The sequence below is a fragment of the Rhineura floridana genome, chromosome 9, assembly GCF_030035675.1.
Source record: "Rhineura floridana isolate rRhiFlo1 chromosome 9, rRhiFlo1.hap2, whole genome shotgun sequence".
In the NCBI taxonomy this organism is placed as follows: domain Eukaryota; kingdom Metazoa; phylum Chordata; class Lepidosauria; order Squamata; family Rhineuridae; genus Rhineura; species Rhineura floridana.
The window spans coordinates 120,219,214-120,246,694 of record NC_084488.1 but is presented as its reverse complement, the minus strand read 5'-3'; the positions used below and the strand labels follow the sequence as shown (position 1 = coordinate 120,246,694).

The 27,481-nt window shown below is 46.0% G+C and overlaps 2 protein-coding genes across 2 annotated transcripts; both read left to right on the top strand.

The window, feature by feature from the left end:
- The first annotated feature begins 1,628 nt into the window (after positions 1 to 1,628).
- On the top strand, positions 1,629 to 11,074 carry FASTKD5 (FAST kinase domains 5). The gene is made up of 2 exons (XM_061583502.1): positions 1,629 to 1,719; positions 8,507 to 11,074. The coding sequence occupies exon 2, from the start codon at positions 8,542 to 8,544 to the stop codon at positions 11,011 to 11,013; it is 2,472 nt and encodes an 823-aa protein (XP_061439486.1). The 5' UTR covers positions 1,629 to 1,719; positions 8,507 to 8,541; the 3' UTR covers positions 11,014 to 11,074.
- Positions 1,629 to 25,697, top strand: UBOX5 (U-box domain containing 5). Its single transcript, XM_061583504.1, has 5 exons — positions 1,629 to 1,719; positions 17,249 to 17,349; positions 18,949 to 20,119; positions 22,318 to 22,479; positions 24,698 to 25,697. Exons 2-5 carry the CDS (start codon positions 17,296 to 17,298, stop codon positions 24,904 to 24,906), a joined length of 1,596 nt encoding a protein of 531 aa, XP_061439488.1. The 5' UTR covers positions 1,629 to 1,719; positions 17,249 to 17,295; the 3' UTR covers positions 24,907 to 25,697.
- Positions 25,698 to 27,481: the final 1,784 nt, after the last annotated feature.

Sequence of the window (27,481 nt, the reverse complement as noted above, 5' to 3'; positions counted from 1 at the left end):
TTGCACAGAGTTTATATGACAATGAGCATTCGTCCTACATTCATCCTGTTTTGCTTGCAGGATGTTTACACAGCCCACCACTCTCCAAACCGCAAAAAGTCAGATTCTTTTTTAAAGCAGATTTGTTGCACTAGGGTAGGAGGTGGGGAACCTTTTCCAGTCCAAGAGCCTCATCTGCTTCTGGGCAACTTCCAAGGGGCTCATGGCTGTAGTGGGAGGGGCCAGCGGCAAAAGAGGGTGCAGCAACAAGAGTGAATTTGTACAATAGGCCTATTTCTACACATACCCATTTCTGTTCTCTATACAGTGTGGTGTATTGGTTAAGGTGCTGGACTACGACCTGGGAGACCAGGGTTCGAATCCCCACACAGCCATGAAGCTCACTGGGTGACCTTGGGCCAGTCACTGCCTCTCAGCCTCGGAGGAAGGCAATGGTAAACCCCCTCTGAATTCCGTTTAACATGAAAACCCTATTCGTAGGGTTGCCCATAAGTGGGAATCGACTTGAAGGCAGTCCATTTCCATTTCATACAGACGGATTGTCAAGGGCCCAATTTAGCTAGGCAAAAGTACTCGGCACGTGAAGCATGATCTGCGAGGGGTTTGGCCTGAAGAGAGTTCCAAGGGCCAGATGGAGTGATCTGGAGGGCCATGTGTCTTCCAGTTCTGAGGTTCCCAACCCGTGTTAGGGCAACAGAGTCTTTTAATTCACTATACTTGCACAAACCTGATGCTCCATTATGTGCTTGTATCCCTCTTGTGAAATACTGAGTCTGGAGGCACCCAAAGAAAGCATGCTGAAAAGTGTGGGATAACATTTGCTTGAGGCAACCTTGCCATACCTCCTTGCAAACAAATCAGAACAAATGTTTTAATAAATATCTATTAATAAATAGTCAAACCTCCCTGCAGACTTTGTACAAACAAATCAAGATGCATGCTCAGTAAACAGGCTGTCTGCTTAAGGCTGCAATCCAATACACACTTACCTAGGAGTAAGTCCCATTGAACCCAATGGAGCTTACTTCAGAGTAGATATGTATTGGATTACAGCCTCAATCAACAATTGCACAGTCCTAAATTTCCCACTCCAGTTAGGCACACTTAATTTGATTGATTGACTGACAATTGTTTTTATATCCCGTCTTTCCTCCAAATTGTGGCATGCACGTCTCTCCCTCTCTCCAATTTATCCTCACAACAACCCTGTGAGGTAGGTTAGGCTGAGAGGCAGTGACTGGCCCAAGGTCACCCAGTGAGATTCATGGAAGCCCTCGCCCTCATTGGCCATTTGTACAGAAACTGTACAGAAAGGGGAAAAGTTGAAAGAAAATTAGGGAAATAAGCGGCCCGTTAGCGCGATGGGCCTATTTCTATAGCCCGCCCCCGACAACAGCCCGCGCGTAGCCCTAGCAACAGCAAAACCAACAGCTCCCTCTGCCGTCGGCGCCGCGGCTTATTCCCCTTGTCTATAGAACATGCGCACAAGGAAGAGTAACCCGGCGCCAACAGCGCCTGCGCAGCTGCCTCTCCCTCTTATTCCCCCTCCCCCTCCCCTTTTACGTTCGCGCGGAGGTAGTTCGAACCCAGACGCTTCCCGTAGGGCAGCAGCTCCAGGAAGTGCGACACCGGAAGCATCCCTGTGAGAAGGAAGAGGAGGCTCGCCTGGTAGCAGTGAAAGAAGGAGAGGACGCCGATTCGGGGAGCTGCAGTGACAGGGTGAGCAAAGGGCAGGCGCAGGGTGGCCGGGTGACGACTGAGGAGTCTATCACCACCCCAGCTTGAGAAGGAAGCGGTGGCAATGCGTTGGGGGCATACCTCTCCGGGCCCCCACAAAGGGGGGAAGGGTGACGCACTTGAGGGGGAGGGGCGACGAGTGGAGCCCCACCTCCTCTGCTCTATGCCTTCACTTAGCCCCGCCCCTGGCTCTACGTCATGGACTTCTCTGGAACACGTCATCCCGGGGAGTGACGTGAGCAGGGTCATTTTCGCCCCCTCCCCCAAACTCTTGCGGCCTCACCAGACGCCCGGCGCTTCTCCTTGCCCTGAAGACCCGCCTTGCCTGGTGCGTCTCCGGGGGTGGCATCCCAAGGCTCCGCTCGTGAATGCAGCTGGGTGGGCACTTTTCCCCTGTAGGGAAGGACAAAGCCTGCCTTAAGTAATAAGAGCGGTGGATTCGTATCAAATTTGTGGCTGTGCATTGGATCTAGTCTGCCTCAGTGGAGTGAATTGCATGTAAGTTGCAAAGCAAATGCATGCCTTAAGAATACTACAGTGTGAATGACTGTGTGAAGCTGCCTGTCTAGTCAGCCTCATCCACACCAGACGTTTATTCCACTATTATTCAGTTTTAAACTGTCATGGCTCCTGAAGAATCCTGGGAAGGGTAGTTTCTGAAGGGTGCTGACAGGTGTGAAGAGACCCCTATTCCCCCTCACAGGGTTACAATTCCCAAAGTTCTCTGGGAAGAGGGACTGACTGTTAAACCACTCTGAAAATTGGAGATCTGTGAGGGGAGTAATGGTCTCCTGACAACTCTCTGCACTCTTCACAAGCTATGCTTCCCAGGATTCTTTGGGAGAAGCCATCACTATTTAAAGTGGAATAATAGCAGAATAAATGTATGGTGTGCATGTGGCTCTAGTCTGCCTCAGTGGAGTAACAATGTGAAGCTGCCTGTCTAGACATGTCACTGAGGCTGACTAGTCAGGCAGCTTTACACAATCATTCTTACTGTAGTATTCTTTAGGCATGTATTTGTCTTGCTGTGTACATGCAATTCACCCCACTGAGGCAGACTAAGTCCACATGCACACCATACATTTATTCTGCTATTATTCCACTTTAAACAGTCATGGCTTCTCCCAAAGAGTCCTGGGAAGTGTAGTTTGCGAAGGGAGCTGAAAGCTGTTAGGAAACTCCCCTATTCCCTTCACAGACCTGCAGTTCCCACCTTGGGAAGAGGGATGGATCGTTGAAGCACTCTGGGAATTGTAGCTCTGTGAGGGGAGTAGGAATCTCCTAAACAACTCTTGCCCCCCTTTGCAAACTATCCTTCCTGCACACATTGGGCATTTGCAGATTTTTTGTGTGTGTGTAGTCTGTACATTGCCAAAGACTCTCTCTGCTTGTCTCTGGGCCCAGTGCGTGTGGGTTTTTTTCCACTCCTTTGTAATAATAAAATAGTAGTAACAACATTTCCAGAGGTCTTGTATAAACTAGATGCTGTACATAAAATATAATAAGAGGCCCAGCCCAGTACTGGTTAGGGCTTATAACCTAAATATGATGAGACACACACAAGGTAAAGGGAACACTTGTCTTTTTGGTATCTTTATCACTCAGATATCACTGGCCTTGTAGCTGCCTGGATGGGAGCTATCCGTAGGAAGATGGCTTCTGAGAAACAAGGGAGCATGGGAGGATTAAACGAGAAGGCACACAGAACGCATTCACTGCCTTTGGTTCACGCAGTGTGCTGCCAGATTCTCCCCAAACCCAGTGTTTGTATACTGAATGCAGTGTACTAGCAGTCTCCTTTGGGTGTCTCATATGTCATTCATTCATTGGCGATCACTCGTGGCCGAGTAAGATTGTCTTCCTGGGTAAGGTCTTTAACAGTGGGTCCGTAAGTGACTGTGGTGGCCAATTCTGGATCTACAGGGTAAGCAGATGTGGAGGATCCAGGACAAAAGCCACCCCCCTTGGAAATAGTGCCTACCTGCCCACCCCACTTGCCTGACCCAAAGGCAAAGCAGTTGTGTACCAAGAGCGTTGCGTGTAGCATGGGGTTTGCTGACGGTCTGCTTCGGGGAGGGGGTTGCCTGCCCCCTCATCCCCTCAACATAGCGTTCCTTTTGTAGAAACCGCTCAGGGTTCCATAACACAAAATACAGGCGGATGCCTTTTAACCTGTTTCCATTGCACACTATGGTCTTTTCTGCATATCCCCCACCCCACCCCATGATTCAGCTTGCCTAGATGATTGTGTATGAGCCATCCTCAAATGAAATGTAAAGCTCCCTTTCCTCTGTACTCTCTGAACAAACGTAGCCTCCCTACTCCTGATGCACTGACTTCCATCCCCCCAGCAGATCCTTGTAGCAATGTAGGAAAAAGAAGCCCATCGCCTTTCCCCACTTCATGATGGATTAGAAACTAGAGCAGTTCGCCCCTACTCCAAAATGTAAAGTGTTAGCCTTTCTTTTCACGTGTTCAGTGGCAGCTCCACTTTCTCAACAGCAGGTGGCAGCAACAGACTCTTTTCTTTTAGTCCCTCTAAGCTTAGTTTCTATGTAGTTCTGTGGGATTTTTTTTATTTCATTCGTTCTGCAGAAAACCTGTTTGTTTCCTTGCAGGGTAAAGGCAACATAGAGAGAAGGTCCCAGGTCCAATGCCCAGCACTTTTGGGTACAGTTGGGAAAGATTCCCTGCCTGGAACCCTTGGAGTGCCGCTGCCAGTCAGTGCAAACAGAGCTAGATGGACCAGTGGTCTGACCATAAGGCAGCTTCCTCTGTTCCTAGGGGAGCTTATTTTTTAGGAGGGAAGGGGTGGGAGGGGACCGGTTCGAGGAATCCCTCTCCTCTGTGTCTGTCTTCATCTTCAGAGACTAAAGTGAATTAAAGGATGGTTTGCCAGGATCAAGGGGACCTTTTCCTTGAGAGCCACAAAGAAAAGGGGGGGCACAGGCACTGTGCGTATGTGACATACGAGGAACTAGCATGATGAGGATGGTGTGTCAGAATTTGGAGTGAGGAGATCTGGGTTCAAATCCTTCTTTAGTCTAGGAACTCAGAGCGGGAAGTTGAGCTACAGACTCCAGCACAAGAGTTGACCTTGCTTGTCTTGTTTGTATTTTCATTGACAAGTTGCTGTGCTGCAGTTAAATGTATAAACTTTACTGGGTCTAGTTTTGGGACCATGATAGCATTAACACCTTGGACAACTTATGGAGGTGTTTTTGCCCCCCACCATCGTTTTGTCAAAGTGTCACATGGAGAGCCATCAAATAATACCCAAGAAACTCTCAGCTTGTTTCTGTCCATCCTATTTCAACACTGACTGGAGATGTAAAATTTCCAGAAATTTTGAAGCCAAGAGGAAGAAAAGGGTTTTCTTTTTCTTTTGAGTGGGAGGAAAGAAATACTGGGAAACATTGAAAAATATGCAATTTTTTTATTGCCCTTTTCAGACCAGAAGTCACGCTGTTACTTTAGGAACATGAAATGTACCATGTACACTTGGCTTGCCATAAAATTTATCACGTATGTTAAAGCCTTTTAAGTAGAGACCTTATCCCAGTCTGCAATACAGATAAGGTCTCTACTTAAAAAGACGTAAAACTTCTTGTTTTAAAGATGTTTTATAGACGTTTTTCATGTTTGTCATTTGTTTGCTGCCCTGGGCTCCTGGGAGGAAGGGCGGGATATAAATTTAATAAATATTAAATGTACAGACAACAATTACAATTTACTTTTTTGGGAAAAAATTGTTACAAGCTGCTGAACTATAAGGAACATGGCATCTCTTTGGTTTTGCCAGTTTTTGAGAAGCAGGCAGAAAACATTAAGAGAAGAAAGTGTAAAAAAAGAAAATGTATGTGTCCCCCAAGGTCTCAATTAGATATAAAGCACTCATTTCCACAAAAAGGGGTAGTGGGAACCAAGGTTCAATGACTACTACACTAAATTTAATCATTCTAATTTTCTGAGCTATTGCTTTCAGTCTTTGCTTCCTATTCTTCATATTAGTCATCATATGATGACAAATTTGAGGCCTAGTTATGAGGACAGAGAGGGCAGAAGCAGGTCCACCATGTACGCCAACAAGAGAAAGCGCACAAGCAAAGAAGGCAGTGAATCCTCCAGGGCTGTGGAGTCGGAGTCGGAAGCAATTCTGGGTGGAGTCAGAGTCGGACAGTAGAAAAATAGAGGAGTCAGAGTCGGAGTCAAATGTTTAGCATACTGACTCCACAGCCCTGGAATCCTCCTTCCTTCTCTTGTGTCAACGGTAGCGGCCTCTAGAGGCAGAAATGCATCTTGCTCTGGCACTGGAGAGGTATATTTTCCATGTACAACTCAGGACTTGCTTGTCCTCAGTGTACAGGAATTGCAGGAATCATTTTGAGAGAGTAAATGTATGAACATCTTGTCTTGAACATTTTAGTCATCATTCCAAAGGAAACTATTATCCAAATTCTTCTAATTTTTGAGGGAAAAAAGGTTTTTTGGGGGGAAAGCTTTGGGTTTGTTTTATATATTTTTCCAGGCCTTCACATTTGTAGACTAGAGTCATTTGTCTTCTGTTCACTCTTTAGGATGCTAATTCTTCTGGATAAATTCATGATCGCCCAGCTCTTCTGTCAAACTTACGGCTTTGGAGACTTCAAAATCTCTTGCAATCTTTATCCTAATGTTCTAGCTTTTCACTGACTTCATATTCAAGAGCTGCCTTCTAGAAAGTGATGGCGGTTCCTGAAGAGCTATTGAAAACCTTTTTAAAGTCAAATCCTTTATGGCTCAGTTTAGATTTTCTTGCCATCATGTTGCACCACATCCGCTCTGGTTTAACATTCGAAATCAGTCTTAAAACAATAGTTTTACATTTCACTTACTGGTAAAATTAAATCCTTTTGTCATAATTCAGATACCGTATTTCAACTACCCCCTCCCCAACATTAATTCTTTCCTTCTGCATGTGGATTTCCTGGTTTGCTAGAACCATAGTTTGCTGGTACGTCTGAATCAGTCAGCATTAACCAGGATTGCCCAAACTATGGCTAGCAAATCTTCAAAGCATGACTTCAAATAACGGTTCAGAGGTGTTTCTTGTTAGTGCTAGCCATTGTGGCTGTGATTCAGATAGAATTACAAACAACAGTTATAGCAAACCATGAAAAGGGGAAATCTGTGTGTGAGAGGGGAGGAGGGAGGTGGAGTCTGCAGCACATTCACAATCTCCATGGTTTGGAGTCTGGGAAACTTGCTGTCTGAACCAGACTGGTGACATCTCCCAGTGCCATGGTGCAGCAAATGTACAACTATGCTGAAAGGCTCCTGTGTCTGCTTCGTCTAGAGCTATCACCAATCATTTGAAATACATTGTGTTGGAACTGCCAGTTTGTTTAAAAGCTGGATGTTTCTGAATGTGAGGTGGTTCTCCAGGCATGAATCCAAAGCCATCATCTCTTGCCAGGGCCATATGGATTGTAACTGAGTTTGCCCCCACAGTTTGCCCAACATCCCCCCTGTGCTTGGAACATTCAGGTAGTCCTCAGCAATGCTCAGGCATTCAAGAATTTCTTGTTCTGTTTTTACATCAGGTGTTGGCATCTGTGCCTAAAGAAGAGTCTGGTGAAGGTTAAAATGTTTTGTTTTAATATGTTTTTAAAGATGCTTTGTTTTAATATGTTTTAATGTCTTTTTATGATGTTTTAGAGTGTTTTTGTTTGCTGCCCTGAGCTCATACTGAGAGGCAGGGCGGGATATAATAATAATAATAAAACTTCAATTTCTGAACCAAAAAATGCATTTTAACCTATTCTTTATTTTTCGTTCCAAAAGCCTGAAACATTTGAAATGCGCTCCTTGGACTTGAGGGCTGGGCTGCAATATTTCGTAAAGAGTTTTTAACTAGAGCTTAGTTGATTAATGGATCAAATTTGAAAATGAATTAAAAGCAATGGTTCTGTAAGGGAGAGAGCTTGTGAAGATGATGCTTTGTATAAGTGCTTGTATTTACGTACTGTGTTTTGAAAAATGTGCCCAGTTAACTAGGGCATGTTTTTTATTCACGCCGAAGATAAATCATTACAACCCTGCTTTTAGCGCTTTTGAGGCCTTTGGATTGGATCCGTTTGCACTTCAGTAAGCATAGCTTTGGCCGCTGATTGTGGAAGTGGGTGAGTCTCAATATGCAAGGTGTTGAAGCTGCCAGAGGTTCAGGTAATGGAAGTGCAAGGAGTTCTTCCTTCATGGTCAGGAATGGATCCCAACAGGTGTGTCCTGAATCTTTATTTAAACATCCTTGGTAAATTTCGTCTGCAAAATGTTTGCTGCTGTAGGATTCATACAGTTAGGTGGAATTACTTTCTCCCCCAACCCCCTTTTTCTCGGTTCATATGAAAGATTTTCCACACACCTTAAATATTCAAGGTTAACTTAGGACACACGCTGTGTATGCATGCACCATTGTATGTGTACAATCATAACATGTTTTAGTCATGTAAGAGATGTTTGAAGAAACCAAGCACCCAATCTCTTGTTTTAATGCACCCATCCTTCACTTTTGGAATAATGACCTTGGTTGTGTGAGAGGATGAGCAGTGTCATTGGCTGCTGACTTTAGCCAACAGTTCTAGTGGACCACCATTGTGCTGTGATTGTTTGAAGCGCTGTCTTTCAGAACATATATTTTTGTAGTGTTAATATGGTTAGTTCTTAAAAGAAAAAGAGAAGCCATCATGACAGATGAAAGCCACTCATTCTTCATCTGCCCTTTTTTCAGTACCTGGAACCATTTCTGACCTGGTAATTGTGACCATGGCTACGGGGATAATGTGCCGAAGATTTGCAGGGCGACCTTGCAGGGCAGCTGCATTTTCTACTACAACCAAGGTTGGGAGTAAGACAGTATTCTTCAGAAAGGGAGAAGAGAGCACCAAGAAGACATGCGCAGGCTCTAAACCTGCTGCCACACTCAGACTGTGGAAGCCTCCAGAATACAGGGTATCTTTCAATCCATCAGCCTACCCAGGGACCAAAGCCATATCTTACAAGGAAGCTTCAAGAGGTTTGGAGGATGGACCAGTTGAAAGTGACTACCCCAGAATTGGTACTAAACAATTCCAGGATGCATACAGCTTTAACTGCTCACGGAGGCTTTCAAGCACCCAGAACACAGTGCTGGATTTGGAAAACAATAAAGCTGTCCCCTCCCAAGCTTTTTTGACACATCCAGCTAAACTGGACCCCGTGGAAGATAATGAGCAAGCTGCCAACGTGGAGGCTTTTGATCCTAAGGAAGATCCCAGGGCATTCCAGAAGCAAAGGCCTGAATACAGATCTCTGTGTTACAACCAGTACGAGCTCCCTCCGCCCATTTCTATGGAAGACGGTAACAAGATCTTGGAGAACGTCACTGTGCTGAAAAGCAGCCTCAAACCAAGAATCATTGCAGAGTATTTTTTCAGCCTGAGCTGCTTGCCAACAAAAGAACACGTAAGCATAAAGTCCAGTCCTAGGTTCGCTATGCTGTGCCGCTATGGAGTTGAGAACATCCAGCTCTTTGATATTTTTGAGCTTATGATGGTTTTAAAAGCATTTATTGGCCTAGCCATTCCACCTTCTCATTCTATGTTGAAAGTGTATGCAGCGGAGTGTTGCCGTCGGGTCTGGGACATGAGTCTGGACCAGCAGCTGATGGTGGCAGACCTGTGGCGTTGCTTGGGGCACAGCGTTCCTCGGTATTTAGAGATTGTGTTGAGCTATGTTAACTTGCATTGGAAGGGTCTCTCTTTGCCCCAGCTGGTTCAGCTAGTCTATATCATAGGTGAAGGCCGTAAAGCTCCTGAAGAGTTAATGAAGAAATTAGACATCTTGATGTTAAAACATTTGGACTCTTTCAATCTAGAGGAAGTGGGTGCCATTTGCTTAGGGTTTTTCAAGTCGCAAAATGGCCTTTCAGAACATACTATGCAAAAAATTGGAGATAAAGTCTCTGCTCATATGGCAGACATAAGCACTTATGCCTTAGTGAATGTCCTCAAGATGTACCGTTTCACTCATGTTGATCATCTTGACTTTCTCAAGCAGCTTGGGAAAGTTGTCCCTCCTCTGATACCAACTATAGGCATTCAAGGTGTCATGCACATAACGCTTGCCTGTTCGGCTTTGCATTATTTTGATGAAAGGATTATGAATGCTGTTGCTGCCTCTTTGCCTTCCAGAGCCACTTATTGCCGAATCAAAGATGTTGCCAAATTCTTGTGGTCGTTTGGAACCTTGAACTATGAGCCACCCAATGCAGAGGAATTTTATGCCAGCCTTGAGGAACAGATGTACACAAAGGTGCATGAATTTCAGGATTTCCCTGAGCATTTGCCCACCTGTTTGGTAGCTCTGGCATTTGCAAAGCGGTTTCCAAATGACTTAATAGACTATGTTTTGAGTCCTGAGTTTCTTAAATTAAGCAGTAAGAGTAAATTTGATCTCCAGAAGGACTTGTTCACCCTGGATGGTACAGTAGAAATTGAATGCCCCAGTTACACCGGCAATCGTCTTGCACCACAGCTTAGGCAAGAGGTGGCGGAGATGCTATGGAACTCTGCCAAGAAGGATATCTGCATGAAGCTGGAAGTCACTGAAGCTGTCTCTCTACTGGGAGAGATGTTGGGTGGGCCCCGGTATGTCAAAAATCACATGGTCTTGCCTCACACCAGATCAATTGATTTGGAAATTCGTTTGGACTCTAATCGAAAACCATTGCCATTTAACTCGGAAGCAACAGTAAAATTAGAAGGACTAAAAGAGAGTGGAGTATCCCTTACGGATGACTTAATGAATCAGCTTTTTAGTAGTAGGCGTAGCAGCCAGTCCCCTGTGGATGACTGTGAAAGGAAGGTGGAAATGTGTTCCCAGAACACAGCGGCACCACCACAAGAGCAGTCTCTGTCCACTTGGGATCATTTTGCATTTTCTGACGGAGTTCCACTTACTGGTGCCATCTTGAATGCGTTGACCCAACCCAAGGCCTCTTGTGATGGTCCAGTCCCTCAGCTGAATGAGCTGGAAAGTGGGGGCATGAAACTAGCAGTTCAGGTGTCCACTAAGAGCCACTACTGCTATGGCTCGAAACGCTTGCTGGGGTTCCACAATTTGAAAAGGAGGCAACTCCGTCAAATTGGTTACGTAGTGATAGACCTACCTTTCTGGGAATGGTTTCCATTGCTCAGGCGCAGCCATTCAGAAAAACTGAGCTATTTGCACCATAAAGTATTTGGCTCTTTGATATAGAAAGGAACCACAATAGGGTTGCCAGGTTCAATCCCTGAGACTGATCCTGTACCTTTAGGAGAAGAGAAAGTCAACCAAGTGCAGGTGTTCTTGCAACCCTGTAATGGGAAAAAACAACAGGTGGAATTCTCCCTTCCCCCTGCACAACTTTTAAAGATACAGGAGACCTCTTGGTTGCCAGGTCTGGCTTTAAAAGTTGTGCAGGGGGGAGGGAGAATTCCACCTTGTGGTTTTTCCCATTACAGAGTTGCAAGAACACCTGCACTTGGCTGACTTTCTCTTCTCCTAAAGATACAGGATCAGTCTCAGGCCCTGAACCTGGCAACCCTAAACCACAATGCCACAGAGAACCAAAACTTTAAAAAGCTGACTTGACATACTGATGTCCTCAGTCTCAGTCAAATTCTGTGGGCCAACATAGCCGGGTAGCTTATCATTGCAATATAGTTTCCTTTTTCTAAGCTACTCAATTGCCATCTCTTTACAGAGCCTGTTCGTCAGTGCTCTTGGAAAGGATAACATCCACCCAACATGTTCCTTGCTTGTAAATGGATCTTGTAGTGATTATCCTGTAAATAAAAGTGTTTTTTCAGTATAACTTTATATGCTGTTTTTCCCTCCCCCTAAAAGGGCAGCTCACATATTTTGAAAGGGAACAGGGAGGGTTAATGCTCTTCATGATATCACTATGATCCAATGGTGATAATCAACCAACCAATGGACTGCCTTCAAGTTGATCCCGACTTATGGCAACCCTATGAATAGGGATTCCATGGTAAGCGGTATTCAGAGGGGGTTTCCCATTGCCTCCCTCTGAGGCTAGTCCTCCCCAGCTAGCTAGGGCCTGCTCAGCTTGCCACAGCTGCACAAGCCAGCCTCTTCCTTGTCTGCAACTGCCAGCTGGGGGGCACTGGGCTCCTTGAGACTATGTACCTTGCCCATGGCTGCACAGGTGGCAGGGCACGTAACCCCTGAGCCACTCACTGGGTGATCTTTAGTTGGCCCTTGACACCCAGGAGACACAAGAGGGGATTTGAACTCACAGACTCTGGACTCCCAGCCAGGCCCTCCTCCCCACTGTGCTATACCAGCTGGTGATACCTGGATTTAATCTCCAGTCCACCTATAACTCTCAATGATTATTCCTCATCTGTAAAATGGGAATTAACTTTGCTTATATAACAAGGTGGCTTTGAGGATAAGTGAGCAAGGGTCATATTGCAAAGTGCTTGGCACTCTTAACTGCATTTTATTTGTTACAATCTGGTATAAGAAAGGCATTGTGGGTAATATGGAATGTTCACATGACCTTAATATGTTTTCACAATCCTTTATTATGGAGGTGAAGGGTGGACTTTCTGCTGTTCCAATGAATGACTGGGACATAATATGAATCAATTAATCCACATTTATTGATCTTGAACACAGAAAGTTGGTTTTTTTTAAAGTTAGTGAATATGAAAACAGAGCCAAAGGGCCAATGATTTATCAGCAATTATGCTGAAAAATCCCCACTTAAGATGGGTGTAGGACAGGTCCCTTTGGGAGACTCTGATCCTGCCTTGGAACCTTGTAATGGAGAGGAAGGCCTTGCTGCAGCACCTTATTCCCCTTGAAGTGTCTGATGTGTGTTCATGTGGGCTTGGGGAATTCCTTCCCGCATCCATACCTGCTCCCGCACCCACTGTAGACACCTCACTGCACCACCTTTCCTGCGATATCGTGGCTTCCAAAATAGGGCAGTACAAACCACACAAGCTCCATGCCTGCCCCCTTTCCCTTGCGGCTGTTAAGTTTCTGGCCTATCTTCCTTGGAAACATTTAGGATTCGCCCCTAACTGCTGCACTCGGGGGTCAAATCAGATGTTACTCTTCTGTGTGGCTAGCCACCTGCTTGGTGGCCACCGTGAGAACAGGATGCTGGATCGGATGGGCCTTTGGCTTGATCCAGCCGGGCTTGCTGGGTGACTGTAGCATCCCTTGTGTCCTGCTAGACAATTTTGCCCACCCTCATTATTTGCTGCCCTGGACCTCATATGATTCCCCCTTCACAAGGGATAAGATTCTGGTTATGGGAATGAATCTGAAGATGTTGCCAAAAGAAGGGTAATAACCAGTGAAGTCCCTCAGATCTGTCTCGGTGTATTTCTTCATTTAAATATACATTAATAATCATTGCTCAGAGACCAGTCACAGACCCTTTTTTATTTAAATATTAGGTGGTAGTCACTGCTGAATTAAACCAGGGGTGGTGGGTGAAAGTTGGAAGGGATATCAAGCTGCAAGGTGGCATTACCGTATCAGGTTATTGTTTAGGACAGCGTGTTGAAACCTGGTGCCCTTTAGTTGTTGTTGAACTACACAACTCCCATCCTCCCTGACAATTGGCTGTGTTTTGCTGGGGCTAATGGGAGTTCTAGTCCTGGAAATCTGCAGGACACCAGGTTGGCAAAAGCTGTTTTAGGATGAACGGGATGGCTTTGGGAGTAAGCGTAATCGTCAAAGCTGTTGGCCCTTTTAGGGAGGTACTCTTCTGATCAACAATGCCTTTCAAGGTCTTCTTGGGCAGGAGGATTTTCCCAGCTCTGCTCTGTGAGATCTTTCTAGCTGGAAATGCCAGGGACAACTCAACTTGGAACTGCCTGTGTGCAAGGCTGGTGCTGTACCTCTTAGCTGTGTTTCCTTCTGCGGGGCTGACGTTCATTTCAAATGGCATGCAATATAGCACTTGGGACAGAGCACTTTTGTTTCCTGGTGGGGTCATATCAACCCTGGCTGTGATTCCAGGTTCTGCTCTTGCAGCTGAGCAGATGGCCACCTTTCATCCACCCATCTAGACCTGATGTGGTTTAAGAAAGATGAAGCATGGCAGGGGCTTTGTTGCATCAGGTCTTCATGCACTCTTTCTGGGAGAGGGAATCTTACTCAGCCTGAGGGCCACATTCCCTTCTGGACAGCCATCTGTCGGGAATGCTTTGATTTGGATTCCTGCATTGAGCAGGGGGTTGGACTCGATGGCCTTGTAGGCCCCTTCCAACTCTACTCTTCCATGATTCTATATGCCAGTGGTGAGTGGAATAACGAACGTAAACGTTGCTTTTGTACACTAGCCTAGTTTTTACTCACATTCACACAGCCCACTCTATCCAGGCAAGCATAAGGGATGGTCAGAGTTCAGGGTCACATTCCAGCCAGGCCAGAACACTCAAGAAGGGGGCAAAGCAGGACCGGTAAGGGGTGTGGCCTGGGGAGAGGGGGTGTGCCCCCTGCCAGGCCTGAGCTTTCCCACTCCTGCACTATATTAAGAAAGGCACACTTGGATAAAAAAACATGTAATTGGCTAGAAGATTTTAATGGCTTCCTGCTGTTTTATTTTTAGTATTTATATGCCGTTTTCAGGGCTGATCTTCAAGGCAGCTCACAATGCATTAACACATGGGGAGGGAAATGGAGCTGCCCACCTGTTTGTCACCTGACACCCTATGACACAGGTGATGACTTCGATCTACACTTGCGAGGGATGGTCTGGCAGCGCACCCTTAAGTCATGCAGAGTGGGAGGCACCAAATTCAAAAAGTGCCGAACTTCCAAAGAGTTGGGAGCACACTCACGTTTCTTTAGCTTTGCACCGTCCGCAGCTCAATGTTTCACACTGCTCCTGACATCATGCAGGGTGTGGTTAAAGGTGGCCACGGCTCACCAAAAAGCGGCTTGGCAAGCCAAATGCCAAAATGTGTTTTTAGTGTTTCTGTTTGCCGCCCTGGGCTCCTGCTGGAGGAAGGGCGGGATATCAATCAAATAAAAAATAAATACAACAAATAGCTTAATCAAAGCAGCTAAAAGTGAGAGGCTAATAGCAGCAGATTTAAAACAGAACACTGAAATGCCAGTTAAAAGCAGTTTGAGCTGAAAATAATTAAAAGCAGACTGGTTGACCTCAGTTAAAAGCATCTCAGAGCAAAAAAAGTCTTCACAGCCCACTTAGCAGCTGGTAAGATGCGCCCAGGCACACCTGTTTTGGAAGTGAGTTCCATGACCATTGGGCCATTACTAAAAAGGCCCTTGCTCTTAGTATCCACCAATTTAACTCTCATTGAAGGTGAGCCCATGAACAGAGCCTCTGAGTCCCATCTTAAGGCTTAGGTAAGTTCATACAGGCAGATAACTTGGTCCCAAATGGTTGCAGCTTTAAAGCTAACCACCCACACTTTAAATTGGTCCTAGAACAAACTGACAGCCAGTGAAGGTTGCTCTCTATTTCAGTGTTAATGTGCTCTGATTGCTTGCCCTCCATAAGCAGCGAGGTAGCTGCATTCTGCACCTGTTGTAGTTTCTGGGCCATTTTTTACAGACAGACCCATAGAGTCCACATTAAAATAGTCTACACAGGAACACTGGAAGCTGCCTTTTTACTGAGACAGTCAATTGGTCAATCTGACTCAGAATTGTCTGTTCCGGAGTTCTACATCGTTGGGTCCCCAGATGTTGTTGAACTACAACTCCCATAATCCCTAACCATTGACTAAGCTGGCTGGGGCTGATGGGAGTTGTAGTCCAGCAACATCTGGGTCCTAAGGTTGAAGAACACTGGTCTACACTAACTAGAAGCAGCTCTCCAGAGTTTCAAGCAGGAAATCTTTCCTAGCCCTGCCTGGAGATGCTGTTAGGGACTGAACTTGTGTCTTTGTGCGTGCAAAGCTGATGCGCTACCACTGAGCTATGGCCCCTTCCATGTGCGGTCCAGCCTGGATGTAAGCAGGGCATGCATAACTCCAGCAAGATTTTTGGTTTCTTTAGTTAGGCTGATTTGTCATCTTAGGCTCATAGCTAGCAAAAGGCGATCCTGGCCAGTGGCAGCACCAAGTCAGGGGGGAATATCCCCACCTGAAGCTGCAAACTTGATATTTCAGGGGGAGAGCATCCCATCCAGAACCCATTAAACACCTCCAGCAGGTTTAATTACCCACAATGTCTCTACCTTATTTAGATTTCTGCTTGTTAGTCCTAAAACTGCCTCTACACACATGTTCACACAGCCTCCCTGGGACTAGCAGATGGAAATAAGAATCGAGCTGCCTGCCATCCACATGTGGGTGTTGCTTCAACCCAGGCCTCCCCTCAGCAGTTTCACATAGATGTTAAAACAGCACGTGGAAAGTGATGGAACCTTGAGGCAGCCCACAAGCCAACAGCCATGAGATGGAAACAGGAGTCACCCACTGCCACTCTTTGGGTCCATCCCTCCTGAAAGGACCAGAGTCATTGCCAAACTGTGCCTTGGAGTCCTAATCTCGCCAGATGGCCCAGAAAAATACCATGATTTGATGGTGTTGATGCTGAGAGGTCCAGGAGAAACCAAAGGATCACCCTCTCCCTGTCCATTCAGTCATCTACTAGGGCAGCCTTTCCCAACCAGTGTGCCTCCAGATGTTGTTGGACCACAATTCCCATCTTTCCTGACCATTGGCAATGCTGGCTGAGGCTGATGGGAGTTGTGGTCCAACAACATCTGGAGGCACACTGGTTGGGAAAGGCTGTACTAAGGCAACAGAGGCTGCTTCGTCCCATTACCAGGCTGAAATGGATCCAGATAATCAGTATTATCCAAGACTACATGGAGGTGTAAAGCCACTGCTAATTAGATAATGGGTGAAAGTTGTGCTGGGTCTAAGCGAAGTCTCTTAAATATGGCTCTGACTACGGCCCCCTTAAGAGCATTATGAGCCAACTCTGAGACATGTTAACTATCTCCAAGGTCCCTATTGCAAGTCAGGGGTCCTGTGCCCTCCCATGAGACCGCTGACATTCACAGGGATACTGCTAACGCTCACCGCTGCCAACCATATTTGTGGGCCTCTTGCAGAAGTGCATTCCCCACCCTTTCCTAGAAGTTGACCGTGGTCCATGAAGCTGTATGATGCTCTGCTTCCTGAAGGGAAGGCATTTCTTCATTCATTCTGTTTTAGACAGGCCCCTTGGGAAGGGTTGGAGGATGACCTCCTCTGATAATGTAGGATTATGGGCTCTCTTTTGAAGAGAAGTGGCTACAGGACTGTTGCCTTTTCCTTCAACTTGCCCATTCTATTCTCGCTGGCAGAGATTAAAGCATTCTACTTAAGGCCCAGTGAACTCCTAGTAAGACTTCAGCGTGAGGTTCTGTCATCCTGTTGTCATTTGTTAACTGCAGTTTTCTATTTTTAAAGAAACACAAACTTTTTGTGCTTTTTTGTTTCAGAGCCAAACTGAAGACTGGGTAGCTGATTTCCACCTCAAGCCATAAAGATGGTGATCAATGTCTGCCTCCCACAATTCAAGCCCAGGATTCACTGCAACAAGGTATTTCCCCCCCCCAAGTTCAATAAAGCAGAGAACTCTGGTTTAGAGCAGCAACAGCAGCAGCTTGGGATTGAAGGAGTTAATGTTCTAGGGATCAAGGAGTACTTTGACTCAGCAGCTCATGGCAAAACTAAATCGGCGCTGCTTATGTACGAGAGCTCCCTGCTGCTCCTTCTCATGCATATCCTTTCTGAGAAATACGGCTTAATGACACCCGTGGGGTGGCATCCGACGCCTTCTCCAGCAGATCATTTTGCACAGTGTAACCTGACTGATAAAGCAACGGGAGGTCACATTTTGTTACCCTGAAGTGGAGCAGCATAATTACAAACAAAACTAGATTGGCTTAGCTGGCCAGTTTAAGCCTGGACTAGCATGTCCACCTCTGCCCTGTAATTATGATCAGGCAGCTGTTCTCTCCCCCTCCTTTTTCTTAAATAATCTGTAGCTCAGTAAATGGCTGAAAAGAAATAGACCCACCTATAGTTGGCTCCGGCTGTACTTGTTCACAGTGGAGCTAAAACAGCCCTGCGTTGGCTGGTCCACCCCTTGTTGCAAGTCACCGGCCAGAGTGGTGACATCATAATGAAGACCAGAAACTGGAGTGCTAGCATGACAGATCAATGGCTTTGCTACCTTTCGGCTTCGCCTGTGTCTCTCTTGCAGGCAGGTGTTGTAATACTGAAGAAATAACCAAAACTCCCTAACAGTGGAACTTCCATGCTTAGAGGGAGTCTGCCTCTGAATACCACCAATTGCTGGGAAGCGATAGCAGAAGAGGGCTACCTGGAAACATCTCTTTGGTTACTGTGGGATGAAGGATGCTGGACTAGATGGGCCTTTGATCTGATCAAACAGGGCTCCTTTTGTGCTTTTCCTTCTGCAGCTTTCCAAGAAAAGGTTGTGCAGGTATATCGGTTAGGAATGTTTAAATTGGGCAGAGGAGGCTGCAGTTGACTTTCGAATACGTGAGTGCAATGATGAAGGGTGCTTTTGAAACTAGGTTCCCTGCTTTTAATCCAGCTTGGTTTTTCTTCTACCAGTACAAAGTACTTCTTGACCGTAAATGAGCCACAATAAGGGGATCACCACATTTCCTAAGTGCTCAAAGCACTTCACATGTTGTCTCGGTAACACACCACACCTGCAGTGTAGGTCGGTGCTTCCCATCATCCCCATATTGAAAGTGGAAGGGCTGAAGCTGTGAGAGCCTATGCAGTGAGTTTGCTGCTGAGCTTAACAGTTCAGCTAGATGATATTGCTTTCACCCACTCATGCCTTACACCAGGGGTGGGGAACCTGTGGCCTTCCAGATGTTGTTGGACTCCAATTCCTATGAGCCCTAGCAAGCATGGCCAGCGGTCAGGAATGATGGGAGTTGTAGTCCAGCAATATCTGCAGGGTCATAGAGCCTCCCACCGCTGTTGTACAAGGTCTGAATACTCTTGCAATCCTTCAGAGTGCAGGAGGGGATATAGTTCCTCTTGCAGTGTTAGAATAAAAAGAGCCATGTTCTGAAATACTTTTAGATATACTTTTATATGACGCCCTATAAAGACTTTTGAAAATATTGTCAATCCTTGTTTTAATTATCCATAGATCTCCGCTGACGGATATGAAGTAGAAAACCTGGTCTCGGAAGACCTTGCCAAGAGGAATCGTGGGTTCCGCTGTGAATATTTCATCAAGCCACCTGTCCACGTGACTCTCTCTTTCCCCTTCAACATAGAAATTTGCCGGATTAATGTAGACATCTCCTCAGGTGGCTCTCAGAACATCACCGGGCTGGATATTTACACATCTACCTCATCCAGCAAACCCCCTTGGAACAGCTCAGACTCTCCATTCTCAAGTGTGGACGGTCAGCAGGCCTTGGACAAAGAGGTTTTCACACTGGTAGGCAAAGCTGTGCTGAAGAATCAAAGCAAAGTGACCTTCAGCCACCGAAGCTTCAAGACAAGGCCTCCATTCCATCAGCAGATGGACACTCCCTTCTCTGGCTCTGCATCTCTGGACTTGTGGAATAAAGGCCCAACCTCTCTGAGCAGTGTGTCGCACGTGAAAATCTGCATCACCCATGTGGCTGGTGGTGGTCTCCCTTGCATTAAGAAAGTGGAGGTTTGGGGCCAGCCAGCCAAATCCTGCTCTCACGAGGTGGTCGACAACGTGCTCCGGGTTGCACAAGGCTTTGGAGGGCAAGCTGCCGGCCTCCCGTCGCCCATGGATAGTGACATTGCGCCCTTCGGGAACTCGGACAGCCAGGAGCACAAGCTGATGGATGTCATTCAGGACATCCCTGAGGAGTTCTTGGACCCCATAACCCTGGAGGTAATGACTCTCCCCATGCTGCTGCCCTCTGGCAAAGTGATCGATCAAGGCACCCTGGAGAAGTGCAACCGGAGCGAGGCATCCTGGGGACGAGTGCCCAGTGACCCCTTCACGGGGGTGGCTTTCAGCCAGCACTCGCAGCCCCTTCCCCACCCCTCTCTCAAGGCACGGATAGACCACTTCCTCCTCCAGCACTGCATTCCTGGCACCAACCTCCTTGGGAGGGCTCAGGCCTTGGGGGTGATGGTAGCCTCTTCTGTAGCCATGTCTTCCCTCAAAAGGAAAATAGACCTTGCGGAACAGAAGCCGGGCAGCCACCGCGGCACGGAGCCTCTCCATCTTGCCACGACAAACTTTGTCGTCACGTCTACCTCTGAGTCCCGTGCTAAGAAAATGAAAACGGAGTGCGACTCCAACTCCTCCCAAATGGACTGTTCGACAGGTACTGCTCTGCTCTCTTAACATGCAGAAGGAGGCCATCCCGTTGGCCAACGTCCCGGAGGGATTGCTGGCACGGCTTCTTTCAAAAGTTTGCTTGTTCTTTGTTTTTAAAGCCTTCTGCAGGTTATTGGCTGTCCAGGTCTGTGTGACTCTTTGCAGAGTGTGGCAGGTGGGTGGGGTGCAGTGATGTGGACTTTCTGGAGGGAAAAAATGAACTGGAAAATGCTCCTATGCAAATTGTATAATTTGATAATTTACATTGGGTAATTTGCATCGGAAATTTTTCAGTTTGCTTCAGAAAACAATAATACCCTAGAGCAGTCTCTGCCAACCTGGTGCCTTCCTGATGTTGGACTATAACTCCCAACAGCCCCAGCCAGCACTGAGGTTGCCCAGGGGAGTGCTTTTAGTTGCCCTTTGTGTTACAGAGGTGCAACTGCCCTCAACCAAAAGCCAGGCGCTTTGTGTTGCCAGTCTCTTGCTGTGGAACACTCTTCCAGCAGAGATTCAGCAGGCATCCTTGCTTTTAACTTCCAGGCGTCTCTTATGGTGACAGGTCTTTGCAGCTCTTTAAATTGATTGTTGTTGTTGTTATGTGCCTTCAAGTCGATTACAACTTATGGCGACCCTATGAATCAGCGACCTCCAAGAGCATCTGTTATAAACCACCCTGTTCAGATCTTGTAAGTTCAGGTCTGTGGCTTCCTTTATGGAATCATTCCATCTCTTCTTTGGCCTTCCTCTTGTTCTACTCCCTTCTGTTTTTCCCAGCATTATGGTCTTTCCTAGTGAATCATGTCTTCTCATGATGTGTCCAAAGTATGATAACCTCAGTTTCATCATTGTAGCTTCTAGTGACAGTTCTGGTTTGATTTGTTCTAACACCCAATTATTTGTCTTTTTTGCAGTCCATGGTATCCGCAAAGCTCTCATCCACCACCACATTTCAAATGATTAAATTGATTACCCAGTCACTTTAATGATTATTTGTATTGTTTTTAATGATGATTTGATTTTTTGAGTTGTAATGCTTTTATAGATAAACATCTGGAGGGCACCATGTTGGTGACGGATGCCCTCAAGAGTTATCTAATTTAGCATGTTTGTTTTACTTATATTTAGTAAACAAAGTTAAAAACTTTCAATCTGGAAAGCTTGCCTAATGTTATTGCATCTATATATTATTTTACTTATGAAACGGAACATTTTCAGCAGAAAAATTAAGCACTAGAAAAGTTTCTGCCCTGCATCCTTGCTGATGGGGAGGGAGCAGTTATAGTACTTTTTGTCACGGATGGTTGGAGCGTACTTGTGTCCAGTTCATTTCATGGGGCCATCTTCTGTTTGGGGTTTGTCTTTACTCTTCTTCTGCCCTTTTGGTGGTCGATGTTTATGTTCACGTTATGGTGTGCCTTGTTTTTTATTTTGTGTTTGTCAAATGCTGGCTATTTCAAAAACTGTTCATTCTGCGTGACTGCATTTGGCAAAGTGGAATTCTGATCTTGGCGTTCCGAGAACCTCTCTAAAAGAGAGTCTTTTACACCTCGTCGCAGAGATAAAACCTGGGCACTGTCTGCTGAATGGCTTGGTATTTTTTCCCCTCTAACGGTCAGGAGGTGGAAATACCTTGTGCTGCCGCAGTGCATTTCTGTGGCTAAGCTTTGTGTCCCTCTGTCAACTCCTCCATCTTTTTCCTCGCCTTTTTCTCCCCCCCGCTTTCATTGAACATTCATCCTCATTCCTTTGCAGGGAGATTAGATTATGTTGGTTGTTTAATGAGCATTCATTCTGATTTGTGTGTGGGGATTTGTTAGACGATGTTATATCAAAGCAAGTGTTATCCCACACTTGTCCAGTGCAAATTTTTCCATCACTTTCCTTATAAAAAGCTCCGGGGGATGGGGGAGAGACAGTTTGTTGCGCAAGAGCACTAACAATTTCTAACTGTGCAACCGAATTTGCTGGTATATGAGTGATTGAGCATCACAAAATCCAAACATATCTTTAGGGAGAAAGGAAGATGAATACGGCCTTCTCCTATTCAATTTTTTCATGTTATTTTATTTTTAATTCTTTGTTTGCAAAACAACATGAAAGACTGAATTTCTCCTTGATTTGTTGCCTGATCACTTTGTGAATCCAGAATGTCTGTTTCTAGACATACATCTATATCTGTATGTTTTGCACCTCTCTTTGCAGATCTGATTTCTCACGAACAGAGGCTTTCGGACAGTTTAGGCAGCGCCTTGAACTCGGCACTCAGCTCTATGCCTTTGTTCACAGCTAGCTTGACGAAAGGCCAGCAGCAACCACACACCGGCAGCAGCCTCACTGGCCCGTGGAACACAAGCAGCGGACATGGTAAAGAGGCACAGTGACATTGCAGAGTTGTTGGCCTGGGGGACACTTCTTGACTTCCTCTTTCTGAAAGAGGCCTCTGACAGCAAATATGTTGCTTAAAAAGCTGCATGTGTGTCAAGCATTCTTGTATGATAGTCTGCTGGGCAGCCAAAGGCGTTTTTTTAATCAAGATGTAGACCAGAGGTAGGCAACTTGTAGCCTCAGGCCTAATTTTAAAAAGCCCTCTGCAAGTGATCAGTTCAGACCTCTGGCAGAAACAGTCTGTCTTCCCCAGGCAGCCTGCTAGATTAGGGTGTGGGGGAGAGAAAGGGGTATCAGAAAGAGAGAAGAGGGTGATCTGAGGGGATGGCCCACCCACTCCTGGCTCTGGCCCTGTCCACTGCCGGCATGCGGCTCCCAGCAGATTCTTTCCAGGGGAATGCAGCCCTTGACAGAGGGAAGCTTGCCTGCCGCACCATCATTCTTCAGGTGCAGCTGGACTCTGGGCTTTGCCATGCTGTGTCATGCCTTGGCCGTCCTTCATATCTGCTGGATCAGAATAAAGGTCCATTTACTTCCTCTGTTTCCACCAGTCCCCAGCCAGACATTTCCAGGCAGCCCAGGGGCAAGGCATGAAAGTGGCAGCCCTCGTCTGCTGTTGGCCTCCCTCCTACCCACCCATCAGTTTATTTCTGAGCATCAGCTGCCGGTGACCCTGGAGTTCCCATATAGCTACCAGGGCTGCTAGCTGCTGATACACCCATCCTCTGCCATGAATTTGTCCTACCCCCTTTTAAAGACACCTAAGAACATGAGAGCCAGTGTGGTGTAGTGGTTAGAGTGTTGGACTACGACCTGGGAGACCAGGGTTCGGATCCCCACACAGCCATGAAGCTCATTGGGTGACCTTGGGCCAGTCACTGCCTCTCAGCCTCAGAGGAAGGCAATGGTAAACCCCCTCTGAATACCGTTTACCATGAAAACCCTATTCATAGGGTCGACTTAAGTCGGGATTGACTTGAAGGCAGCCCATTTCCAAGAACATAAGAGACCTGCAGCTCAACCAGAAGCCCATCCAGTCCAGTTCTCACAGTGGCCAACCAGATGTCTATGGGAAGCCCATAAGCGGCACCTGAGCGCAATAGCAACTCTCCGCACCTGAGATTTCATGGCAACTGGTATTCAGAGTAGAGTTGCGAGGTCCATGGCCTGAGACTGATCCTGTATCTTTAGGAGAAGAGAAAGTCACCCAAGTGCAGGTGTTCTTGCAACCCTGTAATGGGAAAAACCACAAGGTGGAATTCTCCTTCCCCCCTGCACAACTTTTAACTGGTATTCAGAGGCATGCCACCTCCGACAGTGGAGATAGAACATCACCATCACGACTGGTAGCCTCCTCCTCCTCCATTAATTTGTCCAGTGCTCCTTTAAAGCCATCCAAGGAGGTGCCATTGTTGCATATTGTGGGAGCAAATTCTGTAGTGTTAACTATGTGATGTGTACAGAGATACTTCCATTTGTCTCCCCTGAATCTTCCAACATTCAGCTTCATTGGATGGCCCTGAGTTCTATATGGAAAGAGAGAAAAACCTATGACTGGCCACCACCATGTCCTGTGGCAGGGAACTCCATAGTTTTGGAAGATAAGCCACATCAGTTTGCCATTAGAGAAAGCACCAAACATCTTCCATCCAGGGTGTGTGCGCTCTTTTAGCATGCGTTAGAAGATAGGGCATTGGTTTAGCTTATTTACTTAACTTGTTAGGTACTTGCAGTGAAAGAAGCAGGACCTTAAGTAAGGTGACCTTGGAGGTGCTCCTTAGATATGAAAGGAAAATAAAAAAATCAACTTTCTAATTTGTTTGATTATCCGTAATTTGAGTGCTGACTCTCTCCTTGTTGAACAGACTCTGCATATTCTTGGCATGCGGCTCAAGATATTCTGACTTTATGTAGATATTGTAGCTTCCCCCATCCCAGGGCCAGGAAACAATAGCAAAAAGCTTCAACAATATATTAACTTGGTTATTCCATGGAATTTCCCCATCCTTTCCTGAATTTGTTTGGATCTGAGCCCAAAGGCTGGCCCAAACACTGCATCTTGCAGTGACTCTCCCAAAAGATGCTCAGGCTGCAGTTTCCAGTGGAAGGGGATTCCCATAATTTGGGCTTACATTGCTGAGCATGAGTCCGACAAGAGCACTCACGCCTGTTTCTTCCTTCTGTGTTTTCTCTGCAGAGCCCAGTAGGAGTGACGCCACCCAAGGATGCTCTTCCTGCTCTCGGACCTTTTCTACTTACTTCAAAACGGAACCTGTTTATCAGCTCCCTTGCGGCCACCTGGTGTGTCGCTCTTGCTTGGCTGAGAAGCAGAAGTCTTTATCGATACTGTGTATGAGTTGTAAGAGGTTGGTTGCCACCCACGACATCATGAGGGTCCACTTCTAGCCCATTTTCATGATGCTTTTTGTGGAATTGAGTGATCAGGAAAGAAAAAAAATGAGTGGGGGGGACCAAGGAACAGGAGACACAGGTGTTCCTCCCCCTCCTTTGAGATGTGCAAGGATGGGATCCTGCACAGACCTTGCTAAAGGGAACTTTCTGAGGTTCTGAAGAGGACTTGTTGCCCTTAGAGAGAATAGGTGGGGCTGTAGCGTTGCGCATTGTGCCAGAGCTAAGCGGTCAAAGGATAATAAAGCCATATGCTTCTCTAGTTTATAAAAAAAGGTCATTTATATACACAAGTGGTATCCATGTAACTGCGCTCCATTGTTTTGCTACTTTTCAAGTGTAGGCTGCTTCTGGTTTATCAGGAAGGGGGGCTGTGAGGTCACTTTCTCTTGTCCTCCATTCGATAAGAGAGCTTTTTGGTTATAGCAAGGAAAGTAGGTGGTTAAAGAAAGCCTGTCTGGCGTGGCACCTGCCCAGTAACTGAGACCCACTCTGGGCAGTCCTTTGTCAGACTTGCAAAAAACGTATGTGAGGTTGCCAGTTCTGAAAACCAAGCAACTCCCTGGGTGAGTGGTGCCGTGAGTGATGCTTGAACGTTGCTGGTGGCCATTTCTATTAGTTGTGCAACCTGTATCAAAAAGTCAGTGTGTCATACACACACACACATATACAGATGTCTGTTGTCACTCTTGATTTCTGTTGTGCAGCTAGGGAGGAGGGCTAGCTAGCTCTCTCCCTGTCTAGCGGATGAAAAATTTAAGCCTTAATAAAAATTATGGTCAAAAGTTGCTGATCTCCTTTGGGCTTTCGACTGTTGCCTTTTGCTTGTGTACCTGGTGCAAGGATAAGTATTTTCTTTATTCATTCATAAACCACCTTCTAGTGGAATTGCTCTCTCAAGGCAATATGCAAAATCAATACTTGGAAACATAAAAACACAAAAGCTTTGCTGAAGGGTGTAGATCCACACTACACCCTTAAATAAGCAGTAACACATAATTAAAGACACAATAAAAAGCATATTGAAATAAAAATGCCTTAAGAGTTCTTTTGAAATCACCAGTGATGGGACCATACTTACTTCCTGGGAGAGGGCATTCCATGGGACCAACCACTTAAAAGGCCCTGTCCCTAGAACCCATCTTAAGATGCTTCTGATTACAATCTCCAAGGTAGATTCACACATGGCATTTCACCTATAGGGGCATGTAAATAAAAAATGTATGCCCTGCCATGCAGAGAGTGCAAAGCTACCTACTTTGTCATGCGCATCCATGCACATGGAACCTGTTGCCAATTATGTTGTCTCTAAGAATCATGCAATAGTAGAATTGGAAGGGGCCTATAAGGCCATCAAGTCCAACCTCCTGCTCAAGGCAGGAGTCCAACTTAAAGCATTCCCAACAGGTGGCTGTGCAGCTGCCTCTTGAATGCCTCCAGTGTTGGAGAGCCCACCACCTCACTAGGGAATTCCACTGTCGTACCGCTCTAACAGTTAGGAAGTTTTTTCTGATGTTCAGCCATAATCTGGCTTCCTGTAACTTGAACCCATTATTCTGTGTCCTGTGCTCTGGAATGATTGAGAAGAGATCCTGGTCCTCTGTGTAATAAACTTTCAGTTACTTGAGAGTGCTATCATATCTCCCCTCAGACTTCTCTTCTCAAGGCTAAACATGCCCAGTTGTTTCAGTCTCTCCTCATAGGCTTTGTTTCCAATCTCCTGATCATCCTCGTTGCCCTCCTTTAAATCTGTTCCAGTTTGTCTATCCTTCTTAAAGTATGGTGTCCAGAACTGGATGCAGTACTCGAGATGAGGCCTAACTGTTGCCAAACAGAGGGAATTAGTACTTCATGTGATTTGGAAACTATACTTCTGTTAACGCAGCCTAAAATAGCATTTACCTTTTTTGCACTGATGGTTCATATTCAGCTTGAGATCAATAACTATCCCAAGAACTAGCTCACATGTAGTATTGCTGAGCCAAGTATCCCCCATCTTATAACTGTGCATTTGGTTTCTTTTTCCTGGGTTTAAAACTTTGCACTTTTCCCTGTTAAATTTCATTATCTTGTTTTCAACCTAATTCTCCAGTCTATCAAGATCCCTTTGAATCTTTGTTACTGCCTTCCAGGATATTTGCTATCCCTCCCAATTTTGTATCATAATGTCATAAGTATTCCCTGCACCTCCTAATCCAAGTCATTAATGAAAAAGTTAAAGAGCACTGGGCCCATGACTGCGCCCTGTGGTACCCTGCTCGTTACCTCTCCTTAGTTTGAGAATGAACCATTGATAAAGCACTCTTTGAGTACGATTGTGGAGCCAACTGTGGATCCACTTGATAGTTGTTCCATCCAGCCCACATTTAGCTAGCTTGCTAATCAGAATATCATGGGGCATTTTGTCAAAAGAATTGCTGATGTCGAGATGTATTATGTCCACAGCTTTCCCACAGTCTACCAGGGAAATTAAGTAATCAAAAAATGAGATGAGATTAGTCTGGCAGGTTTTTTCTTGACAGATCCATGTTGGTTTCTAGTAATCGCTGCATTGTTTTCAAGATGCTTACAG